This window comes from Penicillium paradoxum, assembly GCF_028828445.1.
Source record: "Penicillium paradoxum strain IBT 22861 chromosome Unknown utg000007l_segment0_segment0, whole genome shotgun sequence".
Taxonomy (NCBI): Eukaryota; Fungi; Ascomycota; class Eurotiomycetes; order Eurotiales; family Aspergillaceae; genus Penicillium; species Penicillium paradoxum.
The window spans coordinates 6,456,524-6,472,256 of record NW_026643185.1 but is presented as its reverse complement, the minus strand read 5'-3'; the positions used below and the strand labels follow the sequence as shown (position 1 = coordinate 6,472,256).

The 15,733-nt window shown below is 50.6% G+C and overlaps 6 protein-coding genes across 6 annotated transcripts; 5 read left to right on the top strand and 1 right to left on the bottom strand.

Annotated features, from left to right (window-relative positions):
- Nucleotides 1-141: 141 nt before the first annotated feature.
- Nucleotides 142-321, bottom strand: N7457_009853 (uncharacterized protein; the record flags this gene model as incomplete). The annotated part of the gene is made up of 1 exon (XM_057180896.1): nucleotides 142-321. The coding sequence occupies one exon, from the start codon at nucleotides 319-321 to the stop codon at nucleotides 142-144; it is 180 nt and encodes a 59-aa protein (XP_057029282.1).
- A 287-nt stretch (nucleotides 322-608) lies between these two features.
- On the top strand, nucleotides 609-1,661 carry N7457_009852 (uncharacterized protein; the record flags this gene model as incomplete). Its single annotated transcript, XM_057180895.1, has 1 exon — nucleotides 609-1,661. One exon carries the CDS (start codon nucleotides 609-611, stop codon nucleotides 1,659-1,661), a length of 1,053 nt encoding a protein of 350 aa, XP_057029281.1.
- A 1,515-nt stretch (nucleotides 1,662-3,176) lies between these two features.
- On the top strand, nucleotides 3,177-5,130 carry N7457_009851 (uncharacterized protein; the record flags this gene model as incomplete). Its single annotated transcript, XM_057180894.1, has 3 exons — nucleotides 3,177-3,208; nucleotides 3,260-3,464; nucleotides 3,517-5,130. 3 exons carry the CDS (start codon nucleotides 3,177-3,179, stop codon nucleotides 5,128-5,130), a joined length of 1,851 nt encoding a protein of 616 aa, XP_057029280.1.
- Nucleotides 5,131-5,786: 656 nt separating this feature from the next.
- Nucleotides 5,787-8,684, top strand: N7457_009850 (uncharacterized protein; the record flags this gene model as incomplete). Its single annotated transcript, XM_057180893.1, has 6 exons — nucleotides 5,787-6,030; nucleotides 6,142-7,070; nucleotides 7,120-7,863; nucleotides 7,917-7,983; nucleotides 8,043-8,192; nucleotides 8,266-8,684. The coding sequence occupies 6 exons, from the start codon at nucleotides 5,787-5,789 to the stop codon at nucleotides 8,682-8,684; spliced, it is 2,553 nt and encodes an 850-aa protein (XP_057029279.1).
- Nucleotides 8,685-10,442: 1,758 nt separating this feature from the next.
- N7457_009849 (karyopherin beta) lies at nucleotides 10,443-13,437 on the top strand (the record flags this gene model as incomplete). Its single annotated transcript, XM_057180892.1, has 7 exons — nucleotides 10,443-10,541; nucleotides 10,631-11,437; nucleotides 11,503-12,128; nucleotides 12,195-12,744; nucleotides 12,802-13,039; nucleotides 13,098-13,206; nucleotides 13,257-13,437. 7 exons carry the CDS (start codon nucleotides 10,443-10,445, stop codon nucleotides 13,435-13,437), a joined length of 2,610 nt encoding a protein of 869 aa, XP_057029278.1.
- A 1,404-nt stretch (nucleotides 13,438-14,841) lies between these two features.
- Nucleotides 14,842-15,570, top strand: N7457_009848 (40S ribosomal protein uS8; the record flags this gene model as incomplete). The annotated part of the gene is made up of 3 exons (XM_057180891.1): nucleotides 14,842-14,974; nucleotides 15,247-15,316; nucleotides 15,381-15,570. The coding sequence occupies 3 exons, from the start codon at nucleotides 14,842-14,844 to the stop codon at nucleotides 15,568-15,570; spliced, it is 393 nt and encodes a 130-aa protein (XP_057029277.1).
- Between the last annotated feature and the right edge of the window lie 163 nt (nucleotides 15,571-15,733).

Sequence of the window (15,733 nt, the reverse complement as noted above, 5' to 3'; positions counted from 1 at the left end):
CTGGGATCTTTCGATTTGGTTTTCCGCATACGTCTGCGCCCTCTGTCTGCGGGGCTGAGTCGGGTGCTCCGCCACCAGTGATACACTGCGAAGGGAACTTGTTCAACAGTTGTACATTGGATTGTGTTATGATTGGCGCTTTTATAAACTAACCTTGGCATACTGAGGCCCGATGACTACAGCATGCGTATTCCACTGCGCTTTGATAGGGTGGCTTGTACCTACAAGGCTGGACACAACATTGCCCTCTTGAATACGGACGGTAGCTGCAATAGGGCTGCAGTCAACTGAATCTGCCTTGTTGATCTCATGATATTGCATGGTGTGTTTGTACCTAGGTAGTCTACCTAGGTAGTCTAATTCTCCGAGCCTCATGTTATGGCCCTGTGTCGGTGGTGCCCAGCTCAGAATACACTGCCCAAAAGGTATGCCTTGACCCAACCTCTGCCCTAAGTATCTATGTTGTGCATTCTTTGTGGTTAGGTTCCACGCCATAGCGTATAGCGCCTGATATGAATCATCGAGATATAAAGAGATCTTTTCCCGTTGAGTCCAACCCTTTGTTCGGAGCATACCATCTATACCTATTTAAGCACCCACTCAATCCCATGGCTTCTTTGCTTTTCCTCGGCATGGGCCAACTGGTCTCCAATCATAAACAATCTGCAGCCATGGGCACTTCTGAAAAGTCATCTATATGGCATTCCCTCTCATCCGACCGTCGCAAGGAGCGCAATGAGCGCAGAGCAGGCAGGACCGGATCATCGAACCCATGGCGAGGTCGTACCAATAACACTAGCACATCGTATACACATACAGTGCCTTCCTCCGATCTCCCGCCCCCATACTCCGAAAGGGGGATCCCAGAGATCAGAATCAGCGGACCGGAAGAGCCTGAATCGGATTCCCAATACTCCTTCCTCCGCGACTTCGACACCATCTTCCTCGTAGACGACAGCTCAAGCATGCAAGGCCGACTCTGGAAGGAAGCAGAAGAAGCGATTGCCGCGATCGCGCCAATCTGCACCCAGTACGACAGCGATGGGATCGACATCTACTTCCTCAATCACCGACCAGGTTCCATCTCTCATCACCAGTCACACTACGCATCCAATCGCAGCCCGCGCCCACCAACCGGCGGTGGCTACCACAATGTCACGACAGCGCAACGAGTCAACGAGATCTTCGCATCCGTGCGGCCACGAGGCGGAACGGCAGTCGGCCACCGACTGCATGATATTCTGGACCCGTACGTGCGGCGGGTGCAAGCGATGCATGCGGCCAAGCTAGCACGTGGCGTATCTCCACCCGACGCCTTCGTCAAGCCGATTAATATCATCACTATCACCGACGGGGTGTTCACGGATGATGCGGAAGGGGTTCTTATGAAGACGGCGAAGACGCTCGATGGGCCTACCTGTGATGCTCTGCCGTGGCAGGTTGGGATTCAATTTTTCCAGATTGGGAATGATGAGGGCGCACGGCAGGAATTGGAGGGGTTGGATGATCATCTTGGGGCGCGATGTCAAGATACGAATATGAGGGATATCGTTGATACAGTTTCTTGGAAGAACCGGGCTGGTAATCGATTAGAAGGGGATGGGATTTTGAAGACTGTGCTTGGGGCTGTGAATAAGAGGTTGGATAGGCGCAGGGTCTGATTGTCCTTTGGAGGCTGGATGGTTGTCTACCTAGGTAACTACCTTATGTAGGTGGTTTTGGTTTCAGTTTTGTGATTCCCATGTCAAGTTCGGGGGTTTAATAATAATACAATTGAGGATACTAAGGGTTCAATGTCTCTCTCTCTCCCTATCGCATCTTTTGACTCGGAGTAAACCAAACTGACATGTCGTCTGCAGGCGCCATGATCTCACGTAGCGCCCGAGTGGAGAATTCTCGGACCTCATTAGCTGCGTTAGTGTGCATTCTCATCTCCAGTCGTTCGAGAGACTGGCCAATGAGGATATTTCAACTCCCACACGCCAATCACGTCTGCTCGGTAGTTAGAGCTCGGATAGTCCAAGTACTCCGTGCATATGGCGAACTCCACGTTGTGAGGTGTATTCTTGTCCTGGTTTCAGCTGAGGCCTTGAATTTCTACAATCTGTATGAGCCTACTCTTCCATGTAACCCAGATCCAAATGAATCTACTCCGTAAGTCCTCCCGTAAGGGTGCCTTGCGTGATCGACGAGGGGTGGAGGATCGGAGGATCGCAAGCCACCCCGTGGAGATAATAATCTGAGATCACATTTCTTCCTCTTCAAACTGTTATAATCCTCATAGATCACGGATTTCCGGTTGATCAACTCCTCTGAATCAGCTCCACCCCTCATCACCGCTCATTTGTGATCGACACCAAATTCATCATCCCCCGCGCCGATCGCCGTCAGAAAAAAAAAAACGGATTTGCCTCTCAACCCCTTCTCGCTTGCTTATCCTCTCAGGCTTCGTGGTTTCGTTGCACCACGGCTTCCACCCCCAATAGAATCACAATTCTCCCGTGTCAACCCCAATCCCGGCCTGCAGCTCTCTTAGCGCCGGAACCCCCTACGCAGGAACACCATCCACCCGAGTGGTCGGCGCTTCCTCCTCCCGCTCCCCCATTGGCCAACCTGGTCGCCCTGTACAGCGCCTGGCAAATTGCGTCGCGGTTGCTGAGCCATCTGCTTCAGCCTATCTGGTCTTCTGGTTTCGGGCTTTAGGTCCAGGCCATGGCATTGTGGTTGTCTGCGGCGTTGCCCGAACATACCTGAAACGAGCCGTTTATTCTTAGATCTGTCACTCGATCCTGAAACAGGTACTTGTACACTCTGTACAGCGTGGTGTTTCCAATCCCCGACTGCAATTATAGAACCGCCTTTGTGGAGGTGGCTTTGTGTGCCTGGACTGGTCCAAGAGTCCTTGTGAGCCTCGTGGGCTTGTTATATGAGCTTGTGCTTTCACCTCGAGACTCCTTTCTGCCTTCTCTCCATATACTACTGTCCTTTGATTGATTTGCATTTGCGTGTACTCTATTGGGATTCGGTCTTTTAGCCTTTCTTCTTCTTTCTTTTTTTGTTGCCTTGCATTGTTTTGCATTTTCATTCTTTGGTCTATTTCGTAACCTGTGCTATCACCTGTTTTGCTTAGCGACCTACACTCTTTTTTTCGTATTTTCTTCCTGGCTTACCTTGCGATGATCTCGACCACCCTTATGACTTTCTTGCTGTGAGTATGCCCAAGTGCAATTGATGTCTTCATGTGCTGACCACGATTTAGGATCACCAAACCAGAGGTTCGGTCGGTCAAGCTGCTCGGATCATGGGATAATTTCTCCAAGCAATATGTGATGGAAAGGGATAAACGAGTTGGATCTGGACACTGGAGAGGATGTCATACCTTCACAGATATGATGGGCGACGGACCAGACAAGACCCAATGGCGAACAGGAGGTCTGAAGATGGGTGGTACCTATTGGTATTATGTGAGTCTGCTCCTCATATCTGTCAATTGAAAAGGGCTAACAGGAATATCAGTATCTGCTTGATAATGATATAGAATATTATAACGAGGCAGAGCCAACAACCACAAGATGCCCTCTTCTTCCAGGGCAGCCTGTGAATGTGTTAAATGTTCCAATTATTCTACCAGACAGTCGCGCACATGGGCGTTCGGCGAGTGGCAGCTCCCAGTCCTCCGATCATGTTCGGACCATGAACCCAGAAGACAAGTATATGAATCCGCGGAAGCCACCGCCCCAGCCTCAGCCAGCGCGTCTTCAAACCTCTGCGTCGGGCCGTCGGCAACCGAGTCCGGCGCAGCCTTCTGGCAAATCTCCATTGACTGGTATTTACCGAAGTGTGTCTCAGCCTCACAGTGCCACCCGCAAGGGTCACAAGAAAGATTCGCGTTCTATGTCTCCCCCGAGAGCCCGCGCCCTGCTTGCTGTTCTGCGGCAGCCCACTGAGCCCGAAAGAAATTTCGCGCCAGCGCGACCAGAAAATGCTCCTTATATGCCTACACAGCAAAATGAGTCAGTTGAGAGCCGACGCAATATTCCCGGAATCCAGATCAATGCTGGAATTGCAATCCCGTCATCTGCGGGTTCTGCCGACAACCTTAGCCCTCCGTCCACTATTCAGAGCCGCCGCGCCATGAAAGCAAACGCCGGCGACACAGCACCGGGCCGGCTTCTTACAGTGCAAACGCGTCCTGAGCCTCGCAAAGCCAGTCCTTCCCGCAACGCAGCTAACGGGAAGAGCGCGGCATTCGACGAGACTCGTGCGATCAGCGAAGCCCTGAATGATATCGCAGGTTCGGGCGATTTGCCTACACCTACAGCCGGATTTACTAAAGAGAAGAGACTCCCTACACTCCCTAACACGCCATCTTCGGTCATGGACGAAGCAGTGCGGGCTATCGATGAGAGAGACAAGGCGATGGATGCTGAGATCCTACGCAGTCACTTTTCCAGCATGACAGCATCGACAGACTCCATCCACTCCCATTTCATGCCCGAACACAGCCGATTCTCCGAGTGGAGCACTGATACCGAAGCCGATTACAACCCGCACGGATCGGTAATGTCGGCCTCAACGTTCAATTATCTCCAGGACGAGTCTTCGGTCAATGAAAGCTGGGTGACACCAGACCTATCGCAGTCCGGCGATGGCGCCACCAATACCGATCCGAACACTCCTCACCTTATCGTGTACTCTAAACCCTCGTCGCCCAACTCAGCCTCCGAGGAACTCCCTCCCTGGAGTGCCGGTCTCCCACAACTCACTGTCTCCCTATCCACCCCTGGCCTCGACTATTCCGGCTTGGGCATCGAGAATATGGACGAAGTGGAAAGTAATCCGAAGCGTCACGCCGCCCTGTTCGATGCCCTTGAGTCCATGGAAGCTCTAGCTCTGTCGCACAGCCCCAATGGCTCCCCAATCATACTCCCCCAGCTCCCCGGAGATTCCGAGGCTGGGGGCCCGTTCCCAGGGGCAGAGCGGAAACTGAGCGAGGCTTCCATTGACCGCATTCGCTCTCGTCGGAGCAATGCCTCGTTTCAGGGGAATGCTACCATGCAGGAGCTGATGGATGAGCTCAGTTATCTGAAGAATATGATTCAGGCTGACATGGATGGCGCGCCGTTCTGATAGGAGGCTCTTTGGTCTGGACTCCTATCTCGTATATTTTTAGTCTGTCTTTATTCTTAAATCAACCTGGTGCTGGTCGCCGGGTTGGAGTATTTGATACTCCGCACATGTAACATCTAGCTCTTCATAGAGACTGAAATCATACAAAAGAACAACATTTCAAAACAGGAAAAAAACCCAATAGATGCATAAATGATACAATTGAATATATACTCAGGTAAGAGGGATGAAGTCTCAATGTTGTGGTACCTTGTACAAATACCCAGAGTGGCCATAAACACACAGTAGACGACAGTTGCCATACGGGACTTAGATCGTGGCCACAACTAAGGCATGTTGTGAATTCAATCATACCTCCAAGCCTGCAATCCACATTGCATCAATTTAAGGGTAATTGTACCCTGCAAATAGAACAAATTAACGCTCTCCAAAAGAACATTCGGTCGTTGTATCTATTCAACAACAGCGAGGATAAGGCGGAGAGTGCAGACCAGAGCCGGGGGGCCATAATCGTCCGTACACACGCGCCAAGAATCCCTGTATCCACGCAACATCTTCAAACGCCCAACTACGCCAGGTCTCAATTCCTGAGCTCTTGATGTGCCCACAACAAGAATGGGCTGAATTTGCCATTGCCGAGAAAGAAAATATCCAAAATGGCAGCCGAGGGACCCCAACTGACCCCTGTCGGGGAGAAGTCCCTACCAGCAAAATGCAAAGCGCGGGCCATGGCGTACTGTCCTACGATGGACCTGATTGCGCTGGCAACCGAGGATGAGGAATTGCGCGTGTTTAGACTTAATGGGCAGCGAGTGTTTGGGGGATCTTTCGGTGGAGATCCCTACCTAGGCGAGGATGAGGAGGATGGCGAAATTAGAGGGATGGCGTGGATGGGTAATGGTGAGTTTAATTTCCTTGTGATTGGGCTTTGGGATATATCATTTTCATGATTGGAGATATTTTGTGGGCTTTTTTAGTTCCTCTCCGGATCATTGACTGACGCTCCGCCAGGTCGTCTGCTCGCTGTCGCGTGTGGAGATGGTTCTCTCCGCATTATCAATTCGTACAGCGGCAAGACAGTACACCACTACCAGACTTACCAGCAGCGAGATGAACTCGTCTCATACTCTGAGAGTTCGATGCCCAAAGCAACGTGTGTATCATGGGGCGTCAATTTCACCGACAGCAAAGCCGCACAGCGGCTATTGCACGAGTCTGCGGGCCAGGTCTCCGTCGACGACCTTCTCACTCCGGGAGTGTATCCTTCAAAAGCAAGTGCTATGCTGAAAGCAGATTTGCCCAGAGAACTTGCATTATTGGACATTGAAGGCTCGTTGCCGAAATTGAGCACTCTGCCTGCAACTGGAGGCGACGACGACGTCTTCAGCTCTCGGGCATCGCTGGATTCCATCTTCCATTCTTCAAAGGATACCAATGACTCGGTAGACGTACTTTCCGTTGGATTTGACGACGGCACTGTTCATCTGCGTATCTTTAATTGCTTTGAGATCGGCTCTTTCCCCATCGGTAATTCTCCTGGTATCCCCGACACATGCCGTATCTTACGGCATGCTTCCCACTCCTTGAGCTCCACGCATGCACTGCTGGCATCACCAGCCAAGGGAGAGGATCGCGCTCCTCTCGAGTTGATCACAATGGATCTGCGCTTTATCACCAAGTCTGGGAGATATCTATCTGTTCTTGCATCCAAGACCACACAGCTTCAGAACTTGCTGCGCTATATTGGCCAAGTACAGCGGCAAATTGAGCTTGAATGGAAAAATGCTCAGGAACTTCCTGCAAGATTCTTGCGCAACATCAATATGGATTTACAGGAGAAATGCCAGTGTGATTTCATCACTGCTATCTATCATCTCGTGATCACTGGTCATTGTTTTGAGCCTTTGAGAGAGTTCCTTACAGATATCATTGGAGACAGAGTATGTGGGCTTTGCAATTTTGGAGATGATTGGCTAATGAACAACACAGGGACATAAGAGATGGGATAAAGCTGTCGCAGGCGGATATGAGAACATTCGGCGACAAACACACGAGTGCCTTCTTCCGGCGCTCGAACGCAGTCAAGTACTTCTTAGCCGATTGGTTGGGTTATCCAAATTTCACAAGCTGAGCGATGTCCTCGGGCTTGATACAACCAAGCTCAACGCTATTGGGGAAACACTTGATTGCCTTCATCTGCTTGCGCATCGTATCCTCATCCACGCCAACGAGGAACTGCGGCAATTCATCTCTTTCTCCAATTGGCTTCGTTTTGAAATTCACGTCCTAAACATCGAGCCTCTGTCGCAGACATTGGAGGACATGCAGGAGAAAAGAGACGGGCTTGAAGTTCCTACTACTGTGAAATACATTACCGGCGCGTTGACTAAGAGTGCTCTACGCAGCTTCATCCGTCAACTTCCCATGATGGGAGTTGCTCAACCCCCTGCACCACCCACTGATAAGTGGCTGCCAGATGGACACGACCGCTCGTTCTATGACACCTTCAAGTCGCTTCTTCAACAGCAGCGTTCGGTTCTCAAAAAGGGTGGTGATTGTACGTCAGTGGAGACGCCTAAGCTCAATGACTTAACGAAGCGGCTGGGCATCCAGTTCGAGAAGGTCTTTGAAGAGATTGCTTTGACTCAACGCAGGGGAATCCTCCACCACTCGCCTTTGACGCTTCACGCTGATTGCGATCAAGGGGTTATCGATCTTACATTCTGCTACGAGGTGAGCTTGAAATTTGATCTTTAGCCGTCTTCACATACTAATTTCCGAGAAAGGATGGTGTTGAAGGCCCGCATTGCGCGATATACGTCGCTGCCCGCTCAGTTACATCAAAACATCAAGGTTTGTAATATACCCAGTCTTCGAATTCCAAATGCTTATATTGATACCCCCGGACCTAGTTTATCTCTATCGCATTGTCCTCGACTCAATCAGTGGCGTCAGCTCGACCAGAAGCACCTCCCTCGCAACCCTCAATCTACAAGGTGGCGAAGTCCGCCAAGTCCAATTCGTAACCGACAATACACTCATGATCCTCTGGCGTGATAGCAGTAAGTCATTCATCATAGCGACTCGGCCTGTTTTATTCTAGGTTGTGTATGATTTAACAATGTGTACGAACAGAAGGATCCTCCCACCTCCTCAACTTCCCCTTCCAGCCCGTCTCAGCACAACCCCATGAGGAGGCAGACCTATTACCATCCATTCTTGACTATGTCGAGTGTGACAGTAAGCCATCTGGCCTGTCGCCCAATACTTCGGCTACGACACTAGATCTCTCGCCTGAATCTCCTCATGCCGATGTCATTGTTCATCGCTTTGCCCTACATGGCCCTAAATCAAGGCCCACCCATGTCGATGTCAACGGACGGAAAGGACGGCGCGCTGTTTGTGTTTTGTATGGCGATGCTATGCGCTATGAGGTTCTGGACTTGGATGCTGCCATAGGAGAAGACGAGGAAGAGGAGGAAGAGGAGGAAGAGGATATTGAAGAGGAAGAAGAAGAAGGCCAATTTAGCGATGCAGAGAATAATGAGAACTAGAATGCTTAGTCCTAATGATAGCTGTTTACGTACCCTCATCCTTTGATACCTCGAGGATGGGTAAAAATTGTGCCACTAATAATCTCAGTCTTATCACTCGTTCATTGTTGGTATGTTGGTAGCTGGGTTTCGGACTGGCAGTTCTTTGATGCGTGCAGTTCATACACGCGACAATGAGAGAAAGTACGCCCTCGGCTTGTGTTCACTCGTGTATTCCTCTTCCTTTGAGACACGCTGTCAAAGCAGATCTCACAAAGCAACATGAGAACTTGTAGGTCATCTGATGCGTTCGGAATAAGTATGACAGTTTCTTGAACGACATAGTAGCTGGCTGCATATTCGGGCCGGGGTAGCCTTGTCAATGGGCGTGTTATCATTAGGGAAATTTAATGCGACATAGGTTTCTCTAACTACTTGCTAGAACTGTATTCTAGGATGAGATATATTTTGGTCACTTGAAGCACAGTACAGAGTAGACATATATATATCAGTGGCCATGTGTGTAGAGTAATACTCCGTAATATGTGGTTGCATGTATGTAGCCCCTGTCCAGGAGTATATAACGTCATTGATGCATTAGCCCAGGGTTGGTTGGACCCCATACTCCGTACATGATCAATGCCCCGACTCATAATACTGACATAGCGCACAAAGCAAGCTGGAGGAATCAGTCCAACCTCCATGTCGGGGTATGGGGTCTTTGTGTAATGTCATTTATCTCTTTACTCCGATTTTCGGATCTCTTCGTGACCGCAAAGGATAGGATACTCTACGTCGGTAGACTTCTACTTATAGTCGGTTTGAGGATCTGTGCTCTGCATAATAACACACTAGTTAGGCTTAGTCTGGTGAATGCATCTATAATAAACCGAAATAGATCTAAGAGACGTATCAGAAACTACTCGACATCACCAAAGGATGTCTCCAGTGGAAGGGGCAGAGAACACCAAAGCAAACAAAGAAAGGGAAGAGAAACCGAAAAATAAGCACCCCAGGGCCGAAATCTTCCCATTCTAGAGGATTCTGTTTACTATTATTGTGCCCCCCACTGGTGGGAACGGTCGCTGGGGCCACAGGCTAACAAATTCTCGAAGAAGGAAAAACAAAACAAGCAACAAAACAGAGGGGCTGCCCCTCTCTAAGAAAACCCAGGAAAGCTTTCAACACATATGTAGGAGTTTTGATCCCCCTTCTTTCTGTTTGAATCTCCATTTCACATGCCATAGATTCATCGGACAATAGTACCCAGCCAAGGAGCAAGGAGTCTGCAGCCTGAGGCATTAGATCACGTGTTTCTGACTAACCCCCGCCCTCGGACCAATCAGAACGCATCCCCCCGTAGAACCTCACGCTTGTGGTCTTTCTTGCTTCGAATCTGCATTTTTGTCTCTTCACATATCTTGCACTTCTACAGCCCTTGCCATCTATTCCTCCAGTCTTTCCACCTTTTTTTTTGTGCGTTGAAATCTGGGCGTGCACTCAAGGCACCTTTTCCTCTCTGTGTCTCTTGTCGCGGAAAGACCTAGTGCATGCCGCCTCGTCATATCCACAAAAACACCCGTCCCTTCTTCCCACTCTTCCACAGGAAATCCTCTTTCCACCACCGCTGCTATCGTGGTGATCACTGACTTACCGGAACCCTTTGATTAATCCGGGTCCAGAGGGGATTTCAAGCTTTTTTTTCTAATCTTTTCTCCATCTCTTTTTCCCTTCTTTTTTTCTCCTTCCCACCCCACATCCTTCGTTTCTTTGCACATCATGGATGCCCGTCAGGTGCTGCAGAGCACTCTCGCGCCAGATGCTACCGAGCGTAGCAATGCTGAACAGCAACTGGCTCACGCCGCCGAAGTTGACTTTGTATGTGTCTCCCCTTCACTCCTGCCACGCGTTATCAAGGATCTTCTCAAGATGGACTCGAATACTGATGCATTTCTGTCGCCCGATAGGCCGCCTATCTCATTACCCTCGGTCAGGAACTGGCTAACGAGAGCAGCCCTCCCCACATCCGTGTCGCTGCTGGTCTTGCTTTGAAGAACGCTTTCACTTTCCGGGATCAAGCCAAGTTGCGCGAGGTGCAGCTGCGATGGGCTCAGAACCTCAGCCCCGAGACCAAGACGCAAGTCAAGGAGCTCGCACTCAAGACCCTGGCGTCATCCCATCTCCGCGCCGGCACTGCCGCCGCTAACCTGATCGTTTCGATCGCCGCCATTGAGTTGCCGCGTGGTGAGTGGCCCGAGTTGATGAACGCCCTTGTCCAGAATGTCGGCAGTGGCAATGTCGGACTGAAACAGTCATCTCTCACTGCTATCGGCTACCTCTGCGAGTCGCAAGATCCCGATCTTCGCGCTAGTCTGACACAACACTCCAATGCTATCCTTACCGCGGTCGTTCAGGGTGCTCGGCGCGAGGAGCCGAACATGGATGTTCGGTTTGCCGCTATCGCCGCTCTCAGTGATGCTGTTGATTTCGTTCGCTCCAACATGGAAAACGAGGGAGAGCGCAACTTCATTATGCAGGTTGTCTGCGAGGCCACTCAGGCCGATGAGATTCGTGTGCAGTCTGCTGCATTCGGCTGCCTGAACCGTATCATGGGATCCTACTACGAGAAGATGCGCTTCTACATGGAGAAGGCTCTGTTCGGCCTGAGCATTGCGGGCATGAAGAGCGAGGACGAGGAAGTTGCCAAACTGGCTATCGAGTTCTGGTGCACTGTCTGCGAGGAGGAGATTGCCATCGAAGATGACAACATCGAGGTATGTACCAAGCGCATGGAGTCGAGCAAGTTCGGCTCTTTACTAACTGTTGTCTTTACTTGTAGGCTCAACAGGAAGGCGGCGAAGCTCGTCCTTTCTTCGGGTTTGCTCGCATCGCTACCGGAGAGGTTCTCCCGGTCTTGCTCAGTTCCATGTGCCGCCAGGATGAGGATGCCAGCGATGATGAATACAATGTGTCCCGTGCTGCTTACCAGGCTATGCAGCTTTGGGCCCAGTGTGTGCAGGGCGCTATCATTCAGCACGTCGTGAGCTTTGTCGAGGAGAACATCCGCAACGAGGATTGGCACCGTCGTGATGCTGCCGTCGCTGCTTTCGGTGCCATTATGGAAGGCCCCGAGCCCAGTGTTCTGGAGCCGCTGATCAAGCAGGCCTTGCCTGTGCTGATTGGAATGATGGAGGATAGCTCCGTCTCTGTTCGTGACTCCACTGCCTACGCTCTGGGTCGCGTGTGCGATTGTTGCCCTGAGGTTCTCGACCCCGAGGTTCACCTTCAGCCCCTTATCTCGTGCCTCTTCAACGGCCTTGCCAGCTCCCCCAAGATTGCCAGCTCCTGCTGCTGGGCTCTTATGAATGTCGCAGACCGCTTCGCCGGTGACGATGGTTCCCAGACCAACCCTCTGTCAAAGCACTTTGAGGACAGTGTGAAGTCCCTTTTGACAGTTACTGAGCGGTACGTTTCTCGATCGATATTCTCCCCCCTCCCTTTAACTTTGTTCCCTCTCTAACATATTTACAGACAAGACGCCGATAACCAGCTCCGTACTGCTGGATACGAAGTTCTTAACTCCTTTGTTATGAACTCCGCCAATGACAGCCTGCCCATGGTTGCCACTCTCTCAGACGTTATTATCCAGCGTCTCGAGCACACCGTTCCTATGCAACAGCAGGTCGTCAGCGTCGAGGACCGTATCCTTCTCGAGGAGATCCAGACTAGCTTGATCAGTGTTATTCTGGCCATTGTCCAGCGCTTCGAGATTGAGATCAAGCCCCAGGCTGACCGCATCATGAGTGTTCTGCTCCAGGTTCTGTCTACCCTTGGCGCTAAGTCGAGTGTGCCGGATGTCATCTTTGCCACTGTTGGTGCTATTGCCGGCGCTCTTGAGGACGATTTCGTTAAGTACATGGAATCTTTCAGCCCCTTCCTGTACAACGCTCTTGGCAACCAGGAGGAGCCCGGTCTGTGCTCCATGGCCATCGGCTTGGTCAGTGATATTGCTCGTGCCTTGAACGAGAAGGTCCAGCCTTACTGCGACACATTTATGAACCTCCTGCTCAAGACTCTTCAGGTCAGATCCCTTCTCTCAAATTCGTCGCGGTTGATATATACTGACTCCATAAAACAGACTTCTACCAACCAGCTCAAGCCTGCCATCCTCGAGACCTTCGGCGATATCGCTCAGGCCATCGGAACTAACTTCGATACTTATATGGCGGTCGTTGGCCAGGTCCTCCAGCAGGCTTCCAGCGTTACCACTAGCTCCGATCTCCCATATGACATGGTCGATTACATCGTTTCCCTTCGTGAGGGCATCATGGACGCCTGGGGTGGTATTCTTCTGTCCTACAAGGGCACTCCTTCGAGTGAGTTCCTCTTTATCACCCACCGGGATACGTTCTAAGCATGCTAACCCGATTTTAGTTACTCAACTCCAGCCTTTCATCGAGTCTATCTTCCAGCTTCTTCACATTATCTCTCAGGAGAGCAACCGCAGTGAAGGTCTGATGCGGTCTGCCATGGGCGTTATTGGGTATGTCTGAGCATTTTCGAGCATTGGTTCGTGTACTAACTGTTGACTAGTGATCTCGCCGATGCCTTCCCCAATGGCGAGCTTGCTGCTTACTTCCGCAACGACTGGGTCACTACCCTTGTGAGAGAGACCCGCACAACTAGACAGTACAGCGACCGCACGATTGAGACTGCCCGCTGGACCCGTGAGCAGGTCAAGCGCCAGATCAACATGGGTGCCGGTATGGGCTAAAGCCACTACTTTATCACTCCATCGATGACCGGTGTTTCTGGCTCGGTTCCATCTCTCAAAGCACCTGCGATCCGCATCGGGTCTACTGGTTTCAAAGCCACATTTCGGATCTAGGACGGGCTGGCTTCGCGCCTGATTGGCCCTACTGATGTACGCAGGCAGAGAGACTGTCTGCCTTTTCGAAATCGTCGAGCTCGAGCGCTTGGTTGATACCCTCGGAAATCCCCCCCCCCTTCATTCCCCAGCCCAGGATTCCCCCCCCCTCCTCCCATCACTTCCCTTTGGTTACGAACTTCGTTCTCCAAATCCCTTTGCTGGTACTCAATCCTTCATGACACACGTTCGAATGAAAACTCGTTACCCCTTCCCATCTCTGTACGGCCCTGTCAGTGTTTCTTTTCTTCTTGATACAACCCATTTCACCTCCCCCCATGCCCTCTACGTTGTTTTTAATTAGACAAGACCTCCCCATCTCTCGCATCCTATAGCATTGCGACTCATGTAGCCCCAAGAATTCATGTATCCCCTCCCCCTCTCCTGTATTCCCCATTCATGTATCCCCTTCCCATCATGTCACCTCCTCCAGAAGAGTCATTGTCATGAAAAAGCTGCCCCTTACTTCGTCTTCCTCTCTCGTATACTCCAAAATTGCCCTCAACCATGCCACCGTGCTGGAAAATCATGTATAGAGCAACCCAACTAAACCTTGCCCAAGGATGGAATAAGTCAAAGGTGTGCTGACGAGTTAGTAGCTGTAGCAGTAGGGATGTTTGTATGATTGTTTATGTCGGTGTTCGAAATGGTGATTTCTACGATTGATTTCTCAGTGCCTCATTGTTCATAGCGTAATTTTCTGGGCCTATCATACCTCCATGTAGGTACCTACAAGGCACGGAGTACTCCGTAGTGTCGGTCGAGTTCTGATTCAGCAAGAATCTGATGCCTGAGGCAGAAGTCTTTCAGCTACCAGTTTCCACCCGATAGAGCACCCACGTGACTAGGGTAAGTGAGCCAGCCCTAAGGCCCACCACCCGAAAACCAAACTTTGCTCGATCCATCGAAGTTTTCCTTTCCATCCATCGACGACCATCTTTCGAGGTATGTGATATGCCCTCCCCCAATAACAGCCTCTCAGCTAGTCTGGGAATGCAATCATCTTGTCTAGATTGCTTCCGCTACGTGAATTATAGATAATTCTCAGGAATTGCGATCCAGGAAGCCAAGATGATACGCATCTCCCAACTCGGCACGGGCTGAAGAACTCCTTGCAATGCAAAAAAGGGGCACTCTTTGCGCTCGAAGACTAGTGGTGGCTGACTTGACCCGCCTTCGACGAACAGATACCTCATAATCTTTACTTTTCACGTTACGATTTGAGAATCTCGATTCTACTAAACCGCCAAAATGGTCAAGACTTCCGTCCTTAACGATGCGCTCAACGCCATGAACAACGCCGAGAAGGCCGGCAAGCGCCAGGTCCTCATCCGTCCTTCCTCCAAGGTCATCGTCAAGTTCCTCGCTGTCATGCAGAAGCACGGTACGTCGAGTGAAATTTTCTTTCTCGTCTTTTTTTTTCTCGTCTTTGTTTTGTCTTTGATTTTATTTTCCGTTCCTGTCTTGCGAAATTTTGTCACAGCCAATTCGGGCTGATAACTAGGCGGCCGGTCTCAACAACCCACGACGTCTGCCTTTTAAGTGCCCGATATATTGATCGTGAAGATCTTACACGTTTTCAAAGCGCTGTTATGGCTCTATCAGTATTTGACGACTTTTAATTCTTCGCAACATGCTGACTCTTTCTTTTCTCAGGCTACATTGGCGAGTTCGAGGAGGTCGATGACCACCGCTCCGGCAAGATCGTTATCCAGCTTAACGGCCGGTATGTATCCACAACCACAACCAACATCCGCAATTGAATATCTCGCTGACCTAAATCTCCACAGCCTCAACAAGTGTGGTGTTATCAACCCCCGCTACCCCGTCCAGCTCCGTGACCTCGAGAAGTGGGCTACCCAGCTCCTTCCTTCCCGTCAGTTCGGTTACGTTGTCCTGACCACCTCCGCCGGTATCATGGACCACGAGGAGGCCCGCCGCAAGCACGTTGCTGGCAAGCTCCTCGGCTTCTTCTACTAGATGGAGTTCTAAAAATTTGAGAAAAAGTTATTACTTTGATTGATACCGCATGGCGTTGGGTGGGATGGGCTGGACCCTGGAATGTAATCTGGACTTTGTAGCTGTGAACAAAATACCCACTGTTCCGCACTTTGATGGTTTGCAGAGTACATGGTTCGCTCGT